At 32.4% G+C, this 26425-nt stretch overlaps 1 protein-coding gene across 1 annotated transcript in view; it reads left to right on the forward strand.

Annotated features, from left to right (window-relative positions):
• Positions 1 to 23993, forward strand: part of LOC106468080 (spermatogenesis-associated protein 13-like) — a 36760-nt gene extending 12767 nt beyond the window's left edge. Inside the window, exons 4-16 of the mRNA XM_022396383.1 lie at positions 818 to 922; positions 1427 to 1583; positions 3197 to 3315; positions 3975 to 4151; positions 4746 to 4934; positions 5448 to 5627; positions 9135 to 9239; positions 10331 to 10588; positions 15620 to 15745; positions 16730 to 16814; positions 21399 to 21557; positions 23026 to 23103; positions 23393 to 23993. Of these exons, the coding sequence (XP_022252091.1) occupies positions 818 to 922; positions 1427 to 1583; positions 3197 to 3315; positions 3975 to 4151; positions 4746 to 4934; positions 5448 to 5627; positions 9135 to 9239; positions 10331 to 10588; positions 15620 to 15745; positions 16730 to 16814; positions 21399 to 21557; positions 23026 to 23103; positions 23393 to 23601 (1947 nt within the window). The 3' untranslated portion in view covers positions 23602 to 23993. The remainder of the gene's footprint in view (positions 1 to 817; positions 923 to 1426; positions 1584 to 3196; positions 3316 to 3974; positions 4152 to 4745; positions 4935 to 5447; positions 5628 to 9134; positions 9240 to 10330; positions 10589 to 15619; positions 15746 to 16729; positions 16815 to 21398; positions 21558 to 23025; positions 23104 to 23392) is intronic.
• Positions 23994 to 26425: the final 2432 nt, after the last annotated feature.

Here is a 26425-nt window from a genome sequence, read left to right on the forward strand (position 1 = left end):
AACGTGACGTTTAGGCAGTTCGTTTAACTATTATATGTGATGTACGTTTTTTGGATGTGGTTAATGAAAGTGTTCCAAAACGCGACATTAATTTCTTGATGACCTAATATTAGGTTTTAAAACACAGTTTTTATAAAGTCGTAAAAATTAGTTTTAATGTTCTGAAAATGCTAATGACATCTTTTAAAAAAGTCAGTCTAAAAGGAATTGCTATAAAAGAAAAAATGTAGACATTGCCTTTTTTTCTAGTACTACACAAGCAGTAAAGTTCTTCAGTATTATTTACAGGACATATTATCAGCAAAATGTATTGGAACTTCTTTACATTAACTAATTCTTCTTATAATAAACTATTGAAAAAGATGTAAAGTTTACTGGCTTTGTAACTTAATTATTCCTGTATTTTCACTGTAAGAAAAAAAAAGGAAAGACATGAATTATTTTGTATTTATTATTCCTATTCCACTAAAATAGTGTGTATAAATTTCATTTAACTGGTATCTGTGAAGATTCAATTGTGTGTATAGATCCAAACAGTTTTATATTATCAAATGGTTTCTTCTATTCTTGACATGACTTTTTAATTTTGTACTTTGAAACTTGTACATTGTATTTCATGGTAAATATGACTGACAATTATAGCTTACTGCTCAGACTGTATTAGTGTAATAAATAATATTACTGTGTAAGTTGTAAATGACAGTTAAAGTTTAATGAATCATATGTTTTGTTATATCACTATTAATCCAAACCAAAAATATGCTAGGTAAATGATAATTATCTTGTGTGTTCTATTAACTTCTACATTTTTGTTTAGGTTGAATTGAAAATACTTAGCTTGAAAAATGTTCAACACAGATGGTCTTTAGAGGTTGATCATAATCAGATTCTTCATTCACCAACAAAAGCAAGTGTTAAAAGGGTAAGTCATTTTTAAAGTATGAGTTTACTTTTACCAGAGTGTTTGGACAAATGAGAGGTATAATATATACTGTTATGCCTACTTTGGAACAGTCATTTATTTACATTTGAGAATAATGTTTTTTCAGATAGAATAATGATATTCTTATTGCTTTATTTGCTTAGTTTTGTAAAGCATTTTATGTTATATCACAGTAATCTATCAGAAACCATTTAAACCAGTTAGTTTATTCTGCCTTGATAGACAGCTGTTGTAAAGTAAACAAGTATTGTTCTCTGTGGTATTCCTCATCAGCTTTTTGTTATTTTACTATCTCATCCCAAAAGTAATTAATCTAAGAATTAGTAATAAAAGTAACAATGTTGTCAGTGACATCTCAGTCCTGAATTTAACATTTTAAAATTTAACATGTTTTCCTTTTTTCTAATATTGTTTAAAAGTGTAGCATACAAAGATTGTCAAGGGATCCTGCATCTTCATTAAAATATGTTTTTTATGTCCCAGCAATTTTCCACTCCTCATCCAGTTAAGTCTCGTCCTGTGAAAGCCAAACCACAGGTTCTTCGTCACAAACCTAGGGAATACCTGCGACGATCCTTCAGTCAACCCCTAGACATTCAAAGGACAGCCGAAGCAAGAAAGACTCGAGCCAGCTCCCGAGGTGGGATGCCTACGTGATTTTCAACCTCATAATTCCCCAGCAGTAAAAAAAGATACATGCTTTGGAAAGTCTAGTCTTAAGAATGGAATATAAAGTTATAAAAAATGTTTACAAATAAAGACCTAAAACACCGATAAAATTAATGGAAGTTTACAGTGTTGTAGAATTTAGTTAAATATGATTGATTAAGATACAAATTAAAATTTTTTTAGGAACTATTTTCACATTTTCTTTATGATGAAGTATGCAGCATTTGCTAAACATAATCGAAGCTATCAGGTAATATTCAAATACACTTTTTTTTTGCAAAACTTAAGTTATTTCTTTTGCATTATGGTACAACAATATGAAAAATATTTGTATGTGTGAACAATTATGAAAATTACTTCAAGATCTGTGTGTTTTTCAAAATGACCTTTTCTTATTCCAACTTAAATCCGTGATAATAAAAAGTTTTTTTTTTTAATATTTTGCTCAATGTAATATCATAATGAGGTTTAACAGAAATTGAAGACAGATTAAGCCCAATTGGAGTCCTGTAATTTATTTCTACTCACACAAGCAAATTGAATTTTTCAAAATTGTATCAAAAGATGCTTAAAAATAGCAGTAATTGTAGATGGTAGTAACTATGGAAAGAAGAATATTTTTTCAATGCTTCACCTTACAGTATAATCACATTTAACTGGCAGGTAAACAAGTAACAATATAATGAAAAGGTATCTCAGTTACTATGGAAATAAATCATTATTTACTCTATTTGGCTTGAAGGTTTTTTTCAGAATAAATAAAATTTGAAACTTACTCATCCTTATGGACAAGAAAAAGGGATCTAGTTAAAATAAATGGCTAAAAATGAAATGCTCTTGCAGTTTGATGAAGTATCTCACAGTTTTAACCTAGCAATAATTGTAGTCTGCCATATACTATAATTAACAGAGATAAAAATATTCTAAAGTTGAAAGTATTGGGGGAAAATATTGCAAGTTTATTATGGTTCATACATATATAAGTAATATAAAATTAAAAGTAGACAGGAAAACATATTGTTAGTTTATTAGAGTTAATACATGTAGAAGTAATTTAGAGTTAAAAGTAGTCAGAAAATCATATTGATAGTTTATTAGAGCTATTATGTATAGAAGTAATTTAAAATGAATGCAATCAGCAAAAATTTTATAAGTTTACTGATATTTAAAGGTTTTTTTTCTGGAAACCACAATAAAAGTTAGTGTTTTAATTAATGTGTAAACTTTTCAGCTGTGTCATTATTAACAGCTTGTCATCAATAAATATTAGAATTAAGGGTCTTAATATAAAACACTGAAACACATTATTATTTTAAGGTATGTTCACAGGTAACTTCCTATGTTTTTACAAACATTTTGATGTTACTTAGATTTACACATGTCAGTTTACACTGTCAGTTAAAGGAGATTGTATTAATGTATAAGATGTGACATAATTTATCTGATTTTTTGCTTTTGTCTATAAGTTAATTATATTCAATAAAGTAATTTGAAAGCTGAACCATTAATATTCTTTTACCTGTTTTTTTTACCCATATTATAGGAGATGAGAATAGTTAACATTTTTAATCACACTATTTATAGGTCTGTCAGATCGTGAAGGCTCGTTTGATGGTAGCACAGCATCATCCGAAGAAGCTTTCTCAGATGGTGAGGGATGTCGTGTTTTACCAGTATCCAAAACAGAAAACTCAATTAAACTGGTAAGTTTTTATTTCTATGTGTTCTCTTATTTTTGTGTAGATAATGTAAAACACTTTTTAAAGTTCAAAACTCTTTAAAAACTAATATACATTGAGTGAATTTATGATAAATGCATATTTTTTTCCAAGTTTCCTCTTAATTATTCCATGATAGAATTTCAGATCTATCTTCTGTTTGCTGCAAATTACTGCCCAGGACAGCTTATGGCATTTAAAGTTAACTGAATTGTTTTCAGATAAAAAAGAAAAGGGAAAATCCAAGATTAAATTTTAAAAGAAAGTCTAGTGAAAAATGTATAATATTAAAGAATTAAAACTATTTTTAGTAATTTTTAAAACATCATTTTATTTGAAAATATATGTTGAGAATTTTTTTTTTTATATGCACTATTATTTTTCATTAACCCTTTCACTTCAGCTAGGATGTATATTTCCCACTGCACTGGGAAGTATATGTCCCAGTCAAAGTGAATGGATTAATACAGTTCTATATGGATACTATAATTTATTCTAACATTTAATATTACAAGATTTGTCTAAGGGTACATTTATTCATTCAAACATTCTGTATTACAGTAGTTGTGTAAGGATATTATAATCTATTGTAACATTTTATAACAGTTGTAAATATAAATCCATCTTAACTTTTGTAATAACAGTTGTATAAGGGTACTGTCACATATGCTGAAGCTTTATGGGATCATGTCACCATGGATCCCGAGGAACTAGGATTTCAAGCTGGTGAAGTGATTGAGGTATCTGACTCTTTTGACAAGGACTGGTGGTGGGGCTCAATTAGCAACCGAAGTGGTTGGTTTCCAGCTACGTTTGTGAGGGTAAGAGACTTCTAGAGTAATTATTTTCTTCATTTACATGTATGTATTTAAAGTTAAGAATAACATTGAAGAAAGGGTGGGAAGTAGATTTATTTGTATGTATACATGCATCTTACATTTTTTTAAATTGTGTAAAGAATGAGAAAAGTGCATAAAAAAGAAATATAGGGTCTGATCATACAGTTGAAATTAGTAAATGTTGACTGTTGCTTTTATGCACGTCTATAGAAACTGTTACTGAAAACAGTATTAATATCTTTTATATATTTTAGTTTTTTGATAAAACCTTTTGTGTTAACTGTATTTTGTTCTATGTTTAATACTTATTATATAACTATGGTGTACATAACATTCATTATATTAGAAGCTTAATGTACATTGTTCACTACTACAAAATCATAATTCTGCTAATGGTTGCAGAAATAGATACGTACGTCTTTTGGGAACACTTGTAAGTCTTATTTTCTATCTTTAGTTGTTTTAGTTACATTATGACAAAAGCTGTTTTATTAGTATAACTTTTAGATGTTTTAATATAATTAATGTAGCTTCTAGAATACTTGCTTTTTTTTGTCTACTTCTGTATGCACTTAGCTAAGAGTAAATCAAGAAGACACCTTAGAAGATTGCATGGATAAGTTAGCCACAGGAAATGTGGCTACTGATCCTAGGAGCAAGATAAGTGTCAGTCTATTGAGTAAGGAGCAGGTTCGTGCTAATGTGGTCCATGAGGTGATTGGCACTGAGAAAGACTTTGTCAAGCATCTTCAAGATGTACTTCAGGTATCTGTAATCATAGTTTACCAAATGCAAACAATAATACAAATAAGCAATCAATTTAATGATAAAAAAATAATTTGTTGACATACATAAGTTAACAAAGAAATTGTAAAGTAAGGTTGTAGTGTTGATGATTTACAAAAAATGTTTTCAATATTTTAAATATCTAAAAATATATAGTTTTTGGTTGTTGTTTTTTTAATAATAATGTAGTTTCACAATTTTGAAAGTTTTTTGACACAGTCATTTCTTCAAATCTTTTTGCATTTGAAAATATTTTTGAGACAGAAAAATCTTAGAGATAATACCTTACAGTACTGTAGTTATACAAGAAGTAAGTAAAAATTAAAATAAGTTTCTAAGAGATATTAAAGCTTGTAATCTGTTTGTTTTGTTCATGTTTTGTATTTTTATGCTACTGTTATATATAACAAAAATATTGAGTCCTTACCAACAATTTGGTGTATAACATTCCACTGACTTGAAATCAGACCTTAAATTTTTGTTTGTTTTTAGGGTTACCTGAGACAAGTTTATAGAAGACCAGACATGTTTTCACCTGCAAGAATAGCCACTATCTTTGGTAACATTGAGGAAATTTACAAATTCCAGAGGAAGTTTCTGAGGAAGTTAGAAGAATGCATTGATCACAATAAACCACACTTGAGTTTAGTTGGAAACTGTTTTCTACAACATGTAAGTTTTTTCAAATATTGTGTTTACATAAGAAAAATAAGATTAAATTAGTGGATTATTTTATTCTGATCACTAGCAGTGTAGTCCACATGTCATATTGAGTAAACTTACGTTTTTATCTGTCGTAACATTCGGTGTAAAAAAACTGACCAAACAAATTGAGTGAAATCACTCATGTTCTGTTTAAATTACATTGGTGAAGTACTAAACAATTTGTAGACTAATCAGCATATCAGCTGCAAAACTCTAAATGTTGCTTTTACCTAAACACACCACTCCAGCTCACTTTTACATCTTGCCAAAGATACATTAACCTTACTGTCCTGGTTGCTCTATTATTTCTAACAATGGTGTACTTACTAAAAACTTATCTGCCTATGTTCACCAACACACCAAAGACATCCCTCCATGTCTACCATCTTACATCAAAAACACCACATATTTTTTGAGCTTGATTTGTAACATTAACAGTAAAGGTTCACTCCCTCCAAACACTCTTCTTTACACTATGGGCGTGTCTTCTCTTTACACAAATATCCCACATGATAAATGTCTGAATGCTGTTAAATCTTTATAATTAAACTTTGACAAAGCCATTACATAGTATATTGTAGACTTGGATAGACTCATTCTTACTCTTAATGGTTTTAAATTTAATAATTAATTCTCTATTCAGACAAAAGTTGGCACCAAACTATGCCAATATTTTTATGGGAGGCTTAGGTACTTGGCTATTATAAAGTTATATAGATAAATCAAGAATCTGAAGATGCTACATTGATGATATTGTTTTTCATCTGGGTAGGAAATGAAGATATCCAAGACATAAAAACTGTTTCCATAGTTCTCTTAAGTTCACTCTGCTACTTAGATTAACTTTTTAGATGTAACTCTTAGACTGAAAGAGAGTTGTCTATGCATCAATCTTTACTGAAAACTGATCGATAGACCACAATACTTGCACTATGAAAGTTGTTACCCTCCACACAACAAACATATTTCATTTACGTAATCCCTCAGATTCCAAAAAATCTAACAGTAAAAACAATAAAAGTCGCATTGATTCATAAAAAAAACTAGGACAAAAAAGAGCTATCAGTATTTCATGCAACAATTCTTTGAAACATTCACTGATACAAACTTCTCTGTTATATGAGTCTTTTGAAATCTACTAGGGAACAACAACTGTCATTAATTACAATACTGATATTATTTTTGTTTGCATTTTTTTTGTGTAGCTTATATGTTGCAGACCCTGTATCCAGCAAAGCAATTTGGTTAATAAGTAGTTTAGAAAAAAATTATTTAAAAAGCCAGTTTGAACCCTGTCAGTAATGTTAGGACTTATAAAGTGTTCATAAACAGTTTATGTGGGTTGTATTAGTTTTTATGGAAGTAAACTGTGAAGAAAGAGTAATATTTTTATGTTAAATATTATGAAAAATAATAATGTAAACGTTGGTCACAAATATGGTGAAATTGTTACTATATATGCGTACTGATGTCAGGAAAGAGTGGAAAAGTGAAAAATAAGATAAAATTCATTTGAATATCATTGTATTATGATAGTACTTCATCACACTTCAGTGAAGGTAAGTTTTTCATGTTTTTTTTACAAGCTTTTTAATGTATGACGGAAGCATTTTCAAAATTTATTTTAGCAGCCTAATTACAGACAAGTTTATTTTACTACATTAGAAGATTTCATGGTTTATAAGCAATAAAGCTGTGAACTGTGTTCTGTGTTAAATGTGTTATGGGAGTGTGAATGAAGTAAGTATCTGACTTCATACATTGTCATGGTGAGGCTATATCTTGTTCATATATTCTAACTGTAAAGCTTTTATATCTTCTAAAACAAGTAACAAAATTCTCATATTTGGTTGAAATGACTTTGTCACAGTTCCACTTTATTTTTGTCACTTAAGCAAAAATCTATAGCAACCAAAATTTTAGACATTAAGAGCAATCTTTTGTGCACTCAACAATTCATATTTTGTACTGTTTTTTCTCTAGATTGCTAGCTTATATTTGATTTTGTTTTTAGTATCACCAAAGTAAATATATTTTCAAGCTTTTATCTTCTGCTAGAATTCTCTTATAATGCTTCCCACAACCAGTATTTATAATTGCAATATGTTTTGAAGGAAGCTTGGACCTTTTATTACAAGAATGCTTTATTAACCATTTAAACACCTAACTTCTTTGTGAAGATATTTGTGTGTTTTCTCTAGAAAAGTTGATAATTTTCCCCCTCAGAATCAGGTTTTACTTTCTCAATTCAATAAATTTCATAACATTATGGGCTGGCTACTTATTTTATAAATAAAAACTGATATGTAAACATAATTTTTAAAAGCTTATTTTGAAAGAATGATGCACTACTATTACCAACAGCTAATTGGGATAGCATAATAAATAATTGTATATTTCAGAGTTTGTTATCATAATACAAACACATTATACTAAAATCATTCAAATTTAGAAGTCTGCTTGGTATTAGAATGATATAATAGCTGATTTTAGAATATATCAGGGGGGGGTGAAGCAATGAGGCTTAATTAAAAAAGTAATGGAAAATACATTTAACTGTAGATGTTTTTTAATCATGTTCTCACTATCTCAAAGAAATATTATAAAAATGTCTACAGTCATAGAATAATTTCAATGTTTATTGTTAAAAAACTTTTGTGATCCATGAAAGGAATAAATGAATCAAAATATAAATTAAATGTTGAATCTTAAATAATGGTATCATTTTAGTGAAATCTTTCACTGTAGTAGCTGTTTGAAGTAAACTTCACTGAAGAGTACAACAGAAATTTTATTTTTTAATGTTTTATAAAAAAAATTAATTTACTATACACAGTGTTCTAAGCAGTATTGCAGATATGAATATTGATACATAGATATTGTAAAATAATACAAATCATTTTTTTAAGTATTTAACATTTAAGTATATAGTATTTCTGACTAATTAGAACAACACTTAAAATAACTCAGAGGTTACAAGAAAAATGTTTATAGACCAGATATATATATATGTTACATAGTTCTCTTTTACATTTCTTTGATTGTAATGGCAAAGTCATTTTTTTTCAAAGTCGTAGTCCTAAATCAGGATATCTGAATAATATGTCATTTGTTATAATCTTATTAAAATCTACACTGAAATGCAGGTGAACATATTTTTCACAAAATAACTTTTTGACATTAATTTCATTTATTTATACTTTAAGACTCTTAACATGAATGAGAAACAGTCAATCAATAGACAATGAACAGATTTCACTCCATGTTAAAAGAAAGTAGCCCCAGAGCTAAAAGGAAATAAAGTTCAATGTGGAGTAAATCCTCTTTATTGTTTATTTATTTAAGTTTATTTATATTAAGTTGTTAATATTATACCAGAATATAAACAACAAAACTATGTTGCTGGAAACTAGGATTATTTTTGTTCTTTCCATGGTAGGTTTTCCTAATTGTGTATTTTCTATCACTATTTAGAAAACAGAATTTAGAATCTACTCTGACTATTGTAACAACCATCCTTTAGCTGTAAGTGAACTCCAAGAGCTATATAGTGATTCACGCTACTGCCACTTTTTTGAGGTGAGCTGCAGTTTCTAAGTAAATAAACACCTTATGAATATTTTCTATTCACATTCTTATGTATTTTAGTACAATATATTTGAAGTTTGAGAGGTTTAATAAATTAAGATTTGTAATTTTTCTTGTTTAGAATTAATTACTCCATTACAGTCTTTATAAAAAATTATGGAAATAATTTTTACATTTAATTCTTTTTCTCTTCAAATGTCTCTTCAAATTTATAACAAAAAAAGTTTAAAAGTCTCTGAAAGAACATGTTCTGCCTTTTAATCAATGTGATGTTATAATGTTGATAGCATTTGAAGCATTTTTGTTTCTAGTTTTTCTGTGTCATAACTTTGATTGTATGCAATATGTGCACCAAGTAATTTACAGTAATTGTATTTCATATTAAAGACTATGTTACATATTGTAAAATTCATATAAATTACTTCTAATGCCATTTTCAAACGTTATTAGTTATGATACTAGATTTTCCTTGTATAGATAATTGATTAAATATTTCTTTATTTCTTGATAAATTGTGAAATTATTGTAAATTAATATATTGTTAAGCTTTTCCTACTAGGTTATTCTTTGAATAACTAAAACTGTCTAACATGAGTAACTAATAATGAAAGATTAAAACAACAAGATCAGTAAGTTTAGTATTATGCATGATACTTTAGAAATACCACTTTTTCAGGTAGTATTGTATAATGTCAGACCATAAAATGAGAAGAAAAGAATATGCAAAATTTTTCACAGTGTGTAGTGGGTACCTGATTTTTAAAATCATGTTTTGAGAACAAGCTTAAACTCTCATGAAGTTGTATAATTACAGCCTACTGCTGTAAAAAAAATTGTAAAAATAAAATCAAAATTATTATTTTAGCTTCTAAAAGAAAAAAAGCCCCATGATTAGCAAAAGATCAATTCCAGTCAATCATCAGATATGGTTGAGAAAAGGTATGGATTTGTGGATTTCACATCTAAATGATTTTTTCGACCTTTTGACTTTAATGATTTTAACTTGAGTAATTGAACAAAAACACTTACATGCAGTGTCACGGTAAACCATTGTTTATTGGCCCTCTTTTTCACATATAAAGGCCTGTCGACTTCTACAACGTATGATAGATATTTCATTGGATGGTTTTCTGTTAACACCTGTTCAACGTATCTGTAAGTATCCACTTCAGCTAGCTGAACTACTTAAGTACACCGACCTAGATCATCCTGACTACATTCCAGTCACCTGTGCCTTGTCTGCCATGAAGGAAGTGGCTCAGTTAGTGAATGAAAGAAAACGGCGAATGGAATGCCTGGAGCAACTGGTGGAGTGGCAGCAAAACATTGATGGATGGGAAGTAAGGTTGAAATTAAGTTCGTGCTATATCATTTAACTTTAATCAAACTGTATATAAAAGTTATTTTTTTTTTTAAATGACTTGTTAGAGTTGTTTTTAATGATTTTGTTCTCATAGCTTGACATTCTTCTAATGTATTAAAAATCTTTATGGAAAAATTATGGAGCTTTTGAATGTGTTCTTCACCAATAATTCAACATGTAAGAGACAGAAAAATGTAAAATAAGAAGTTATCTGTCCATAAATAAAATTAAACAACACTGAACTGGTCTAAAACCATACCACAATGTTAAAAATTTTGCACATAAAAACTTTATTAAAAAATGTATCAAAACTCCTGGACATTCTATACATGTTTCCGATAATGTACTCTCCCTCCACTCACAATGCCCCCCAGTGGCACAGCGGTATGTCTGCGGACTTACAACACTAGAAACTGGGTTTCGATACCCGTGGTGGGCAGAGCACAGATAGCCCTTGTGTAGCTTTGTGCATAATTAAAAACAAACAAACAAACCCTCCACTCACAAGATTAGCTTTTCTCGTTTTGTGCTGCCCTCTATATGCGAACTTTTTCAGAAATGCATGCCATAAGCCTTCATCATCCCTCTGTTGGAATCCAAAGTTCCAACACGTTTCTCATGCAAATCATCATGCACCACCTCTCCACCAATAGGAGAGCACTACTAGCACATGACACATGTGACTCCCTCTACACGCCACTACCGAACTATCACTTTTTGTTTGGCATCTGTCAAGTTCAGATGTTCTTTTTTACATTATTCATTTATATTGAAGTGTTTTTTTTTTTTATTTTTTATATTGTTCTTAACTTTATTTCCAACAATTCACAGTTGTGGAGTTAATATTTTAATAAAGCATTACTTTCTCGTGTTTCCTGCTTGTGGATTCCGAAGTTACAGTCACCATTTAGGGTACTGATGCCGAGTTTTCAGCCAAGGGCATGGGCAACCCGTTGGGGGATATATCATCACTCATATGCCGGGAGATTAAGCGGTACATGAGACAACCTCTGTCGCCTACTTCTGCCCCACTTCCTCCTAAGCCTTTTGGGCTGGGCCAGGCTACAGATGATTTTGCCCGGAGTTTGCCATGCCTTTCCGTTCACTACCTGATGATTCAGCTCGTCCGTCATCGGTCTTTTTAGACTTTATATTTCAGGTATGTGATGTTTTGTCTGTTACATCTGTTTCCTATGGCCCTAGACCTTCCCTCTCACATGAAAATTCCTGTCCCTATTTAGTCTTTCTCCCATCCCCAAATATTAAGGTTCACATGGACCGATTTGCCTCTCAACTGGGTAGGGCGTTAGTATGTCTCGTCCCACATGGACTTCCAATCAGTCTGCCGTTGCTTATCATTGGGCGGACTTTCCTTTTTTTCAACCAACAGTTGTGTTGGGATTGGTTCTACGTATTTGGGGGGTGAACCCAGATTACCCTGTCCAACTTACCCAAGCCCAATTTTCTTGCCATCATCTCACCCTCATGACCCAGTCAATGTATCTTTCTTTCTTTCCTTCAACTCCTGTTAGAGGCTTTTCACAGGAATCCTGAGGGTGTTTTCTGCTGAAATCCTCTTCATCCTTACTTCTATGTTCACTCGTCTGTTGTCTTCGGCTCTCGTGCTTCAAACGTGGTTTGTTTGTTGTTGGGACCTTATGGACTGTGATGCGGTTTGGGTGGGGACCCATCTCCAGGCTCCTTATCTGAGGGACCTCTGTATGGCATCGTTTTTGTGGTGTTATGTAGTTGACTCGGTCCATGAGTATTTGGAGTTGCTGGTGGCCTTGGCCCATCAACATTCTACCCTTACTAACTTTGTAACTCGTTTGTTATTGTAGGGCCGAACACAGTACCAATTCCTTTCCTCCAGTCTTCCCCTTCCCAATCTCTTCTTGTCCCACCCTCCAGTGGTGCCATGGTTCGACAATTTACTCGAAGACGAACGATCTGCCAAGAGCAATACTGGTGACTATGTGGTCTGTTTGGGCCCAGTGGATACTTGTCTGTTGGATTTTGTTCATCTGTGGGGACCTTTTCTTTCCGATGTCTAAGTTCACATGGTGCTCTTGGAGGGATTCTTTATCCCCTTTCTCTCCTTTCCTCCATTATCCAGTGTTCCCATTCTCTTCCCTTCTCCTCGGGATCCCTCGACACGCCAGTTCCGTCAGAAGCTGTTCAGGACCTCATCACACAACAGGCTTTCAAACTAGGTTCACAGGAGTTTTACTTCCACCTGTTTGTGGTTCTCAAGAAGACTGGGGACTGGCATCCTGTCATCGATTTATCCTGTCTCAATCAGTATGTTCACACTCCTCACTTCACCATGAAGACATACTTTTCTTTTCAGTGGGCATTTTCTCCAGGTCTTTGGATGACCAAGGGGGACATTTCCAATGCTTACCTATACATTCCTGTGGCAGAGCATTCCCATCCATATCTTTTGTTTGTCCATCAGGGGTTGTGTACCAGTTTTGCACCTTTACTTTTGGCTTAGCCTCAGCACCATACATGTTTTGTCATGTGGTCCACTCCTTTGCTCAACATATTCATGCCGTGGGGTTGCGCTTCCATGTTTATTTGGACGACTGGCTTCTTCTTGCTCATTCCAAATGGGAATTGGCCTGTCACACTTGTCAGCTCCTGGCCAAAGCTGTGTGAGAGGGCTGGTTTGTCATATTGGAGAAGTCTTTTCTTTGTCCTACACAATACCTTATCCATTTGGGTGTTTTCTTGAACACCCATCTAAGTCGGCCCCAACCTTCTCCTCTATGGAACAGGCTATTCAAAAAGCCTTGTCTATTTCCTCACTTACAGCTCGCGAGGTTCTAGCACTTTTTGGGATGTGGTCCTCCATGACCTCTCATACCCCTGGGCAGAGCCCATAAGCTGTTTCTTCAATGGACCCTCGCCAGGGATCCCTTGGATACTTTTATATCCCTTCCCTCATCCCTTGTAAGCGATCTCCATTGGTAGTTGAACAGAGCCCACACGTTGGCGGGAGTTCCGCTTCCTCCTCTGCAGCCAGATTTACATCTGTTCATGGATGCATCCTTTCAGGGCTGGGGTGCCTGGTTAGATCACCAGGAAGTTTCGGGTCCTTGGTCTCTGGATGAGAGTTCTTTTCTCAAACTCCTGGCTGTTTGTCAGGCTTTGGATCAATTTCTTTTTCTTGCCAGCCACCTGCTGGTTATGTTCCATTCCAACAATTACCATGGTGGCACCAGGTCCTATGGATATTTTTTAGGGGTCCTCACCACTTACTAGTTCCAAGCCACTGGAGTGGTTGACCATGGAGGCAACATGCTGGATGGGTTCCACAAAGATGGCTATAACCATTCAGTTCAGAGTAGGGCGGTGGTGTTCTGCAGGTGTAGAGGGAGTTACAAGATCCTCCAGATGAGTGACTATTTCTTGGAGTTGAGACACCCAAATGCAGTTCACCCCTCCAATTGGGTGTCTTCCTCCTACCCTTGTGCAGATGTTGGCACCCAGTGAGTGAGGTTTTGGATATCGAATGAACCAGTCACATAAGTCTTCACATAGGTCTTCGGTTGTCCATCTTCCCCTCTCAACTTGTCTTCTTTGTTGTGGGTTGCAGAATGTCTACGTGGCCTGTTTCTGCTTCTGTCCTGGGTTTTTCATTGGGTGATAAGGTTGTTACCAAGCTGGGGTCGTTTTGGGCTGGTTTCACAGTCATGGGGGTTGAGTGCATGTAATGGACTTCCCTTGTATTCAGGATGACACATTCCCAGATCCCTGGCATTAACCTACCCTGTGAGTTCCTGGAGTCAAATGTTAGGTTCCCTCTTGACTCTGGGACTTGAGGTGAAGACAGTATGATCCTCATCCTACCATTGTGAGGATGTTGGTACTCAGCGAGTGAGGGTTTAGATGTAGTTGACTTACAAAGTATGGTTCACCATGCCTTAGCGACTCTACACCATGGGACACATCCTCTCTTGCCCACTTTCCATTGTGGGATTGAGTGATTCTGATTTCTATTTAAGATTACATTGCTAAACTATCCTCTCCCACACAGATATGCTCCCTTTAATGTTCCGCCATGTCTGGTCCTCCTGATCATGTTGATGTTCCTGGCAAAGAGATACCTGGCTCAGATGTGGTGCAGTACCCTTCCTCAGATCATCTTATCTGTTCCTCTCATTTCAGGGGTGTCCTCTGGACGCTTCCGGGGGATACGCCTGTGCTTCTCTTGCACCAGTCCCTCCTCCATTTTAATGTGGGATTCAAGCTAATCTTGTGTGAAGAGGAAGTTATAATTTTCCTAATTGAAGATGTATTTCCTATAGATACTTCCCTCTTCTCACACTTCCCACCCATCCTCCCCACAATCTTCTGGTGCTCTCATTTTCTGCCAAACTTTGAAGTGATAGTTTGGTAGTGGTGTGTAGAGGGAGTCACATGCATCACATGATAGTACTGCTCTCCTATTGGTGGAGAGGTGATGCATGATGATTTGCATGAGAGACATGTTGGAACTTTGGATTCCAACAGAGGGAGGATGAAGGCTTGTGGCATGCATTTCTGAAAAAAGTGCATATAGAGGGCAACACAAAATGAGAAGCTAATCTTGTGAGAGGAGGGAAGTACCTATCAGAAATACATTTTCATTTAGTAAAATTATAACTTTGGAAATGGCCTACTGCCATCATCATAAGAAGAAAAAGGTTACAATGAGACTGTATATACCTTAACAACAGATTGATGTGCATACAAAAACAAGATTAAAATAACTTACATCATTAACCAATCTGCAAAACCATCTAAATGTACAAAATAGAATCCAAAAATTAATTTCCCTGAAACCCGGACCATAATCTTTATTTAAGTATTGGAGAATCTTTGAATTTCATGAAAAATTGCATTATTATTTTAAAATAAAGAGGGTAATCATAGAATTTCTATTTTTTTTTATTTAAGACTGGTTTAGTATGCCTGTCACATTTTGACTGAAATATAACTGATATGTTTTTCATTTTTGAAGGGCTCAGATGTTTTAGACTCCTGCTCAGTCTTGATTCATTCAGGTGACATCATCAGGGCTTTTTCTGGCTGGTCTCGTGAATATACTCTCTTCCTGTTTGATAACTTACTAGTCTATTGTAAAAAGGTTAGTTAAGTTTCATATATTGAGTTAAATGGATTGATAAGTTTTTTCTTCAGTATTATACTATTAAAAATACTATATTTGGTAATATGAAGAACTGGACATCTGATGATGATCAAATGTTAGTCCTTGGAAGCCATACTTTTTAGGTTATTTTCAAAAGAGGTATTATCAGTTTATTCCAAGAAACTAATTTTCAAAATATATTCTGATACTTTTTATTTTATGCAGTGTTTTAAACATCTGAACATCATGTTTGTGTTACCTTAATTGTTAGCAGACTCAAAATGTAAGCTTTTAAGTTGTATCAAGGACATTAATTGTTACTCATCTTGATAGTTGTTCTGTCTGGGATATTGTTACTGTGAGTAATATTAGGTGCTTCTGCATTCAAAATATGATTACTTCATGTCACAGTAATTATTATTATGTGTCACATTAGCTGTTGCTTTATCCAGGATGTGATAAATTAGTTTTAGCAGTATCTTAGAAGTGGATACTACATGTCATACTGTTTGTTGAATTTAGATGTAGCAACTACACACTGTACTAGTGTTTTCTGTATCTAAGATACAGTGACTACATGTTCCACAAGTTTCTGTTGTCTCTAGAAAATATAGTACCAACATTATCATTAATTTGTGATTAAAAACAAGCTACCTACATAACTTCGTTGTGTTTTTTGCATATAAGTTAGTTACTACATGCCCCACTACCTTTTGACTCATACTAAACCCTCAAGTCTTTGATGATGTCCCACTAGTTTTAATTGTATTTAGAACATACTGTGTATCTCACTAGTTTACTCTGTATCCAGTATATAGTTTCTACATATTGCACAAGTTGTTTTATATGACATTTATGAAGTTGTTACAGGTCATATGTAGTAACTGTATGTACTACATCTGATACTAGTCAGTTGTGTATTTAAGGCATGGTTACTCTTGTTGTGTAAAGATGGTAATATGCTTGTGTTTTTTTATCTAGGATCTCTTGAAAAGACAGAACTATGTATATAAAGGAAGAGTTCATCTGGATTCATGTTGTATATTTAACATAGAAGATGGAAAAGGTGGGACATGAGTTTAAGTTGCAAAACTTTGTGTAACATACTTATCAGAAATAATGTAAAGAAAATGTCATGCCATTTTTGGTAAAAGTGATTCGGACTTAGCAAACACAAAATAGCATATTCTTTTCTAGTTATAGGACTTGAGATTTACAGCAGTGGCACAGGAAACCATGTATAAGTGTACCACAAACACACCTGTGAATTAAACATTTGTATTTGTATGCAAGTTTTAAAGTGCCTTTTGGATCAACTTTCCACTCTTCTTGCTATATAATAGATCCTTAGTAAATTTTACTGTGTGTACTAGATTATGCTCATTTGTGAAATTATTTTATTATGCACCATTAGTTATTTGCAAGGCAGTAATGGGAACCTTATTCTTCTCTTCCTTTCTTAACTACATTAACTGTTAGTGATTGCCCTATGGACAGTACAACTGGGATAGTAATTTTCAACAGAGCAACTGGAACTTTGCTTTTCTCAACCTTTCTTAACTACATTAACTGTTAGTGATTGCCCTATGAACAGTACAACTGGGATAGTAATTTTCAACAGAGCAACTGGAACTTTGCTTTTCTCATCCTTTCGTAATTACATTAACTGTTAGTGATTGCCCTATAGACAGTACAACTGGGATAGTAATTTTCAACAGAGCAAGTGGAACTTTGCTTTTCTCATCCTTTCTTAACTACATTAACTGTTAGTGATTGCCCTATGAACAGTACAACTGGGATAGTAATTTTCAACAGAGCAACTGGAACTTTGCTTTTCTCATCCTTTCGTAATTACATTAACTGTTAGTGATTGCCCTATGGACAGTACAACTGGGTTAATAAAAAAAAATTCTTCCTATTTTCCACAATATCCATTGGTATGGTATATGCACCCTTGATATAATTTCATGATAATTAACTTCCACTTACATATTTTTTGTGAACTTTCTTCATAAACACCACAAGGGCTCATTAGTTCACTTATTTTTTTTCATTTATCTTCACACAGGAGACTAGTTTGTTAGCTACCACCAGAATTGAATGAATTAGCCCATATCCTTAATTACCAGTATCTCACCACTAGATTTTTCTCAGTCAATAAATACTGGATATTCTTCATCACTTTCTACTTCAGATAAACTTAATTTGACTAAGCCTTTTCTTAACTGATACTTGTTTTTGTTTCTCAGTACCATATTAATAGGCTCTATATTTAATTTTCGAGTTTGAGTTGTTAGTCTTAACTTCTTATGTTTTTTTGATAAATTGTGATTATAATAATAGTAGTTTTTTCATTCTGTAACGCTTTTGTGGCTTTTTACTTATTTTTAGTTATTGTCTCATTTGGAAGTTTTAAATACATTCCCCTTTTCTTTCTCTACACTTCTTATTTATGATTCTTTATTGTAACAGTGTCAGAACGCTGCTTTTTACTCATATATGTTTATCAAACTTAGTGAAATCAGCTAGTTAGATTTTGTGCATGAAATCTTTTTATTGCTTTTGCATTAGACATGCCTATACAACATATTAATTTCTACATTTTTGAAAAGGGTGTTTTTTTTTATTCCAAGGTATTTGTAGTTTGTAGTCCACCTGATGTGCCTGTATTAATTTAAGATTTTAAGATGGTTGAGTCAAGTGTTTGTTCTTCTTGAATATCATTCTTAGACTAAAAACTTGGTAGCACATCTATTTGACTTTCTTTTGGTTAAAATGTTCTTGGCTTACTCGTTAGTATTGGTTTAGGTACATTGTTCTATGTTCTTATAGATCTTAACTAGATGATCATATGCGTAAAGCTCTTTAACAGTTGATAAATTATCTTGTTCAAGAGATAGGGAATTACTTTCATATTCATCTTTTTTATCACTTTACTCTGACAAAAACCAAGGTTTTTTTAAATATTATTTCAGGGTTTGTTATCTCCAGTAGTTGACAGTTCTTTCGAAATGGGCTTTAACCCTCATTGTGGCTTTTGTATTCATAAAATATAAATGATAAAAGTATGTTTATATGACCTAGGATATACCAAAAGGACTAGAATGGCATGTTCAAAATATTTTTATTGGATATATGGGTCCCTCCAGTCCTGCACAAACATTTGCTGATACTTTTATAATTCAACAGTACTAAGAAGGTTAAATATTACATTCTACTCTTTAGAAAAATGATAACTTTGAATATCTACTTTGGACTTAAAAGTGCTTTAAATCGGCATTCGAATTTAACATATGAAAAGGCAGCAACTACTGTCTGACTTAAACAGCTGCCTGACATTCATCAGTGGCAGCAAAACCTGTACTTGTGAAAGATGTACCTGATTGAGGTCTTTTATTCAATATGTTTCATTACTTTTGTGTTCTGTCATCTATAAACTCATGGAACAATTTGCTTACTTAATTATCACAGCATTGACATCAGTGTCTGTTCAAAGTAATACAAAATTCAATCCTCAAAATTAGGACATCAGACCCACAGAAAAAAAAATATGCTTTTGTGAGTACATTAATTAGGGGGTTAATGCTGTGCTCCATTCTGAAGACATTCTTCCCATTAAAATACACTTAGTACATGAGCAGGATACAAGGCAAGTGCCTGTATCATATTAAATTTCCCTGGCAATTTAAAATTAAAGAAAAACTTGTCTAATACAGTTAAATAAAAGGACTAAAGTGATGATGTTTGGTGCAATGAAACATAAAGCTTTATTATGTTGAAGGCTATGTTTTTTGATATTTTAACTTAGATGTGTCTGCTAGAGGGAGTTTTTGATTTGACTAGTGATGATACGATATCTAGAAGTTTCTTGAATTCTACAATTGATGTGACTGATACGCCATTTTTAGCACGATGAAACAGTAAAGCTTTTTATTTTGAAGACTATATGTTTTAATTTAGATGTTTTATCTGCTAGAGGGAGTTTTGATGACCTGTGACTTGAATTTTTTTAAACTTGGGGTGAAGGATAATGGAACAATATTTAAACACCATAAGAGTGTTGGATATTTAGTTAGGTCTGTGAAAGATTATCAGTCAGTGAGTTGATTAGTTAGTGAATATGTTACCACATTATCGATTGATCATCAATCTAGCAAATGCGTTAGCCAGTTTTGAGTTTGCCATAGATATTGAGAGGAAATTTTACAAGTGACTGTTAGGTATATTTCTAAGTTATACCTATCATTAATAATGAATGTAGCCTGTAGAACTTGTATGCTACAGTCAAAAAAATACATTACTTTCTTTCAAATAATAAAAAATAACCAGTCCAACGATAGAGACCATTACTTAAGCCAATTAGTTTCAGTAACACAATTACCATTATCAGAGCTGATGGTGGTAACTGCTTTACTAAAACTAATTGCCTTAAGTAAATAATAAAACTTTGTTTCATTGTGCCAAAAATTTTTATTCTTATTTTTATTTATCAACATACTATTGTTATATCCCAACATGCATAGAAGAAACTATGAAACTTGTATTACTTAATGGTAACAATATACATAAAATAGTCCTAACGAATTTGTTTTCAAACATTGATTTTCCTCACTCTTGAGATAACATAAACTGAACTCACCTTTTGTGTTTGCTCTCTACAAATTAGTATGTAAAATGTCAGACTGTTGTGAGTTTAAAGCAATAAACTTCACTGTTTCCTCTGTTAATAAAACTTGCAATAATCCAAAATGCAACTCTACCAGTCTACATATGATTTGACAAGTGTGTATTAGTTCTGGTTTTTTAATCACAGTTTAATTAAAACATATGTTTTATTAATTAAAATGTAAAAGCTACTAGCCAGGCAACTATCAATTAAAGAGGGCAGCACTTTACAGTCACTTAGAAATACCTGGATAAATAGACCTAGACTTTTACAAACTCAACATTTGCCTTACATTGGTACAGCAACCTACTAAGTTCAATCATAGTTGATATTTCGTTTTAGGCACTGCGAAGTGATTATATTATTAAATATTCTAGTTATATCAACAATTTAATTTTTATATAAAATCTCAGTCTTTGATGTTATTCACAGGAAAAATTTATAAAGTAAAGAAAAAACAATTATAATTTATTTCTTGTGTAGGCACTTTTTGTTGTTTGTGCCATCGTACTTGATATTTTTCATAAAATTACAAAGCTTTGCTGTATGCTGCTGTTAATTAAAAAGACTGAAAATGGAACAAGCTATGCAGTAGTTTCAGCTGCCTGTAATGTGCTGAAATGTATTTTTACAATGATACATGTTATGTTATTTTTAAGGAGGATGTCAAAACATGGAATTTTTGGTCATCTCATTATGATATTGTTTGACTTCTAAACCAGATTCTTAAATGTCTGAAAAAATATATATATAAAAATCTCCTAATCCACTGGTCTTGGCTGATATCAAGATTGTTAGAGAACTTCTAACAACTTTGGGCTGATGTGGTTTTATTAAGGTTAATCTTAATAAGATTCAATCTGACAAAGTGGCTTTGTTTTGTTTATAAATTTCAATGTACAATGGACCTTTCCTTACTTTTTATTACAGTAGATTGTTTTATATATTAAATTTTATTAAGGAGAGCATTTAATTGTTCTTCAGATGTGCACTTTGGAGTTACTGTAAAAAATGCATGGAAAATCTACTGTGCATCTCGAAATAAATGGTTCTTGTTTTATACTAAATCACCTGAGGAGAAAACTAAATGGCTGGAAGCATTTGGAGAAGAAAGACAACGAGTGATAGAAGATGAAAAACAAGGTTAATGTTTTGCTTATTTCTAGTGATGATACACTTCATACACATATGAATTTATGAAGGAAATTAGTTGCTTAACACATTGGGAAAAAGTAGTATCATTTTGAGCATATAATATTTAAACTACAGTGTACATATTTTTAAGATGCCCTAAATCTGTGTGAAAAATATTATCTCAAAGTTAAAAAAAACATGAGCCTTTAAAAAAAAAATTCATGAAATATAGAAAAGTTTTGAGATGAGGCAATCTGTAAGATTTCTGACAAGCACAATTTTGGTGTTTTCAATATTATAATTAGAGAATAGAGACTGTTACTGAATAGGAAATGTCAGATACCTGTTTTGTTGACACTTGTGAAGATTGATGATTAACAAAACTTTATATGATAATAATGATTTTTGATCAGAGTAGGCTTGCTATGTACTTAGAGCAAAACTAAATATTAATCAATCTGGTCATCTGTATAGCTAATTAAATATACTTTTCTTGCATATCTTCTTATAAAGATTAGAATTCATTTTTTCATCAGTTGGGTACTCTCGCTATAACATATGTTCAGCCGTAAACCTAATATCTCGCAAGGTTCAGCAGACTTAAGAGAGTTAGGTTAATCAGTCCTAAACACGAATTTTAAGCTAACAATGTAAATCAATCTTTATGGTAAAAGTATAATAATGAATTACAAATTTGATATACAGTAACTAGTATAACCCATATTATTAATGAAAGAAACTATAAATAAACAAAATAACATACCTTACTTAGGGAACTCACAAACACTAGTTCTTTTCTTGAACCATAGTCATTGAGGTATATGTTTTTGGAAATTTTCTGTCTAACACCACACTTTAGAATGATGGTAGCAAAATATATGGGCACACACTTTAACAACAAGCTACAAATTACCTTGTTTTATATGACATTAGTTTAAAAATAAATGACCAGTGAGTGTAGCACGAGTTTAAAATTCAATTTTTATGTATTCTATAAAGAGCAAATACAACTGTTTTAGGTTTTTATGTCGTTTTTGGCCAAAGTTTATAAATTTTGATCAGCTTATTTGTTTTAGATTTTATGATTTTCATAAAAACTTGTAGTATTAAAATAATATCATAATGATGTGAAGGTTGTAGATGTTAATCAGATATTGTTTAGCTAGAGTACCAAACTGGTGACTTAAGGCACAGTGATTCTTGAAGTTTTTTGTAGTTTGCCTATTAGTCATAATTATGAGCAATTCATTGTTAGTTGTTATTGTAGATATTTAGCAACTATTCTGGCAGAAGTTATTACATGATTTGGGGCATATTTCTTTATATGATATTAGAATTTGACGGAATAATTTTTACAGAAAAAAACAATCTTGATTTGTTAGCTCTATCTGGGATGGGTAACAGTTGATTTTGTACTAGTAAATTACAGACATTTTGATAGATGTATTATATATGTTTTGAAAATCATATCTTTCAGGCTTTGTTGTTACTGAACGTGCTAAGAAAGCTGCACGATTAGCTGTGGTGAAGAAACAGAAAGCCAAACATCCTCGAGGTGAGTAGAATCAAAACACTAGAATGACTAGAGCAGCAAGGGGTGCTAATTGTTGGTGATTCTTGTTTATGCAGTATTAGAACAACTTGGATCAAACCAACAGATGTATACGTTTTTATTGTTCAAGTATTCATATAAATAGTGCAACACATTTTTAAACCTTATGTCTTAGCATTATTCTTCGTCATTGGGATGTTGAAATCATGTGACATAATTGGTCTAAGCTAAGATAGAACTGTTTTGATAGTGTTAGATTGGTCAACTGTAAGCAGCTATAACCTTGTTTCAGTTAAACAACTGAAAGGGCCTCGCCCTCACCCTGATGTAGCTGTGACAGAGCTTTTGCTAGACTCTCCAGTGACGGTAAACTCTCGAACTGGTAGTCTGCCATCCAACTTCCACCCAAGTATGATGAAAGTAATTGGTGGAAGACAATCTCCAAAGAAGAAAGGTTCGGGATGGTTTCATTTTGGTAGTGGCAAGAAAACCAAGAAGTAAGAAGACAACAAGAATAACCTGGTTCTAAGATGTACTATTTTTGTGATAATACAGTTGCTAAGTAAGTTATCTCCCCCCCCTCCCCAAACAGCCACATGAAGTGTCATTTACTTAACTGTGCCAAGCTGCATGAACTCACCAGTTTTGTGTAAATTGAATTCATGGCTCTGAATAGTAAGTATTCCCATTTGGGTTGATGTAAAAACAGAGGAATTCTTTCATGGTAAATTATTGTTTATATACTAGTGTGTTGATTTTGCTGAAATGTTTGCTGTGATAATCTTTTGTGGAAAGTAGATAATGAAAAGCTATTGTATATTTGTATATACTATTCAGATATAAAGAGCTTTGATAAGAAAGACACAGTGCTTGTTACCTTAGCTATAAACATTATATTAAACCTGTAAGTTTACATAATGACACAACCAGTTATTTTTTGAGTGTGGTCTTTACTCTTCTACAGTTAAATGACAAAACAACAGTGCTTTAAGTTAGACATCAAAGTGACAAATTTCACCCTCTCACCTGTACATTTGTCCTTTGATAATTATACATATTTCTTTGTCAACATTAAAGGAGTTCCAGAAAAGGAATGTGTTAGCTATAGCTGAACAATATAAATACATAACTACTTAGTAAGACCTATCAGAACCCCTGTAACATGAAACCACTTGAATAAGTATCCAAAATAATGATAAAATTAATGGAGTAACAGTAAAAGTGAACAGTAACAAATGTCTAATTTAGCTAAATCTTAACATCATGCAGAAAGATGTGAATATATTTAAAAGTACTTCAGTAATCAGGTAATAATTTGTTTGTTATCAAGTTTCACTATTCTCAACCTTATAGAAACTTGAGAAACTATTAAAATGTATATCAGGAAAAGAATTATATTAGGCTTATCATTTCATTACTCGTGCTTTCATCAGTGTGGTAAGATTTGGAATGTATAAAAAATCTGCTAGTTTATGTCACAGAAAGGGAATTGAGACCAGACTGTGCCATCAAATCAAGGTTATCACTAGTGATTATGACATAATGAAGTAAGGAGTCATCCACTATGATGACAACCAAAGGTATGTTCGTGTAGACATAGATCAGTTGAGAAATACTTGATTAAACACTGTTTCTTTTTTCAGGGTTAGTTCACAGTTAGAAGATGAATTAATATTTTTATTTAGTAAACTTCCTGTATTTACACTATAACTAGCTTTCAATTAAACAGTATTTCATGTAAAATAAAATAGATTTTGCTTGCTAATGCATTATAGTGAAATGTTTTCTGTTGTATAGTAATAATATATTCCTTAGCAAGAACAAGCATAGAATTATAAGGCTCTTAGAATAATGTTAACTTCAATTAGATTAGACTTTTTGTCAAATGTATTTTCACAGTTTGACACAGAAAAATCTCAAAAACTTGTGAAGTAAGTTAATGAAAAACTGTAAAAGTAAAAATCATTACCTCATAATATGTTAGGCTCCAATTTTCTTTATGTCAAAGAATGGGTTAGTGTTGTTTATACTTTATATTACAATAAGTTAGACTGTTTCTTAAAATAATATAGAAATATGAATGGTTGCTTTATTTTTTTTTTATAATAAGTTACTTAAATATACAACTTAGACACCTCTTATGCATTATTAGAAATTTTAAGTTTTGTGCAAACACTAACATCCAACAACTTGACAGTTTTCAACATGAATGGTTGTTATAAACTAATTAAATATTAAAATATCAATGGCAGATTGTGCCTTTCCAAAAAAAAAAAAAGTTTTAGAGAACTTTAAGATTATTTTCAGACCTCTGATTTTAAAGATACTAAGCTCCGATATCCAAACAGGTCATAACTACACATAAGGAAAAGTCATTCCTCCAGAAAATTCAAGCAAAGAACTGGTTTTAACTGTAACTGTGTTTAGTGCATAATTATTACCCTTATTTCGTTGCTGTTACTGTACTGTAGGTAAATTACTCTTAGCAATTTTCAATAAATAAATAGTTTTTATCAACACCTTTGCAATTACGTAGCATTTGATAGAAGACTAAAATAAACTTTTAAATACATTTCAAAATAATTTTTTCAAATTATCTTCTAAATTTTCCCCTTCCATGTTTTGTGGCATGGCCTAGTGATTAGAGAGATCAACATGCAATTTGTGTGGTATGAGATCAGTACCTGTCAACGAATATACTTGCTTTTTCAGCCATGGGCAGGTGTGTTAAGAGCCAGCCAAGGCCCCGGGATCAGTAATATTATCGGGCTCCCTATCATTCTATTTATCGACTTTTGCTGATTTTTCATAAAAGCTTTTTAAGTGACAAATTTCTTCATGAATCCATGAAAAAGCAGTAGCCATTTTAGTTCATTACGTAGTATGCATTTCTTGTAAGCTGCTGGGCCCCAGGGCAGCTGCCCCCCTTTGTCCCCCTCTTGTCAGCCCTGGTCATGGGGGCATTATAATGTGGCAGTCAATTTCACTGTTCTTTGGTCAAGAGTAGCTAAAGAGTTGGTGATGATTGGTGCTAACCCAGCTGCCTTCCATCTAGTGTGTCATTCTAAAGCTAGGGGTATCTAGTGGAGATAGCCCTTGAGTAAGTTTGCAAACAAACAAATAAATCCTTGTTTTGTTTCGAACTTCAATTTTTCTTCTGGTTTTTCCAATGTCCATACTTTTTTTCTTTTATATACTTTCCTACTCTGCTGGATCCCTCCCTGAATTCTTTAGACTCAACTTCTTTCTCTGTTACTCAGTGATGGAAACATTCTGTATGAAATTTTGCATAGTGACTAGCACAGTCAAAATATTAAGTAATATA

The sequence above is a fragment of the Limulus polyphemus genome, unplaced genomic scaffold, assembly GCF_000517525.1.
Source record: "Limulus polyphemus unplaced genomic scaffold, Limulus_polyphemus-2.1.2 Scaffold2863, whole genome shotgun sequence".
In the NCBI taxonomy this organism is placed as follows: Eukaryota; Metazoa; Arthropoda; class Merostomata; order Xiphosura; family Limulidae; genus Limulus; species Limulus polyphemus.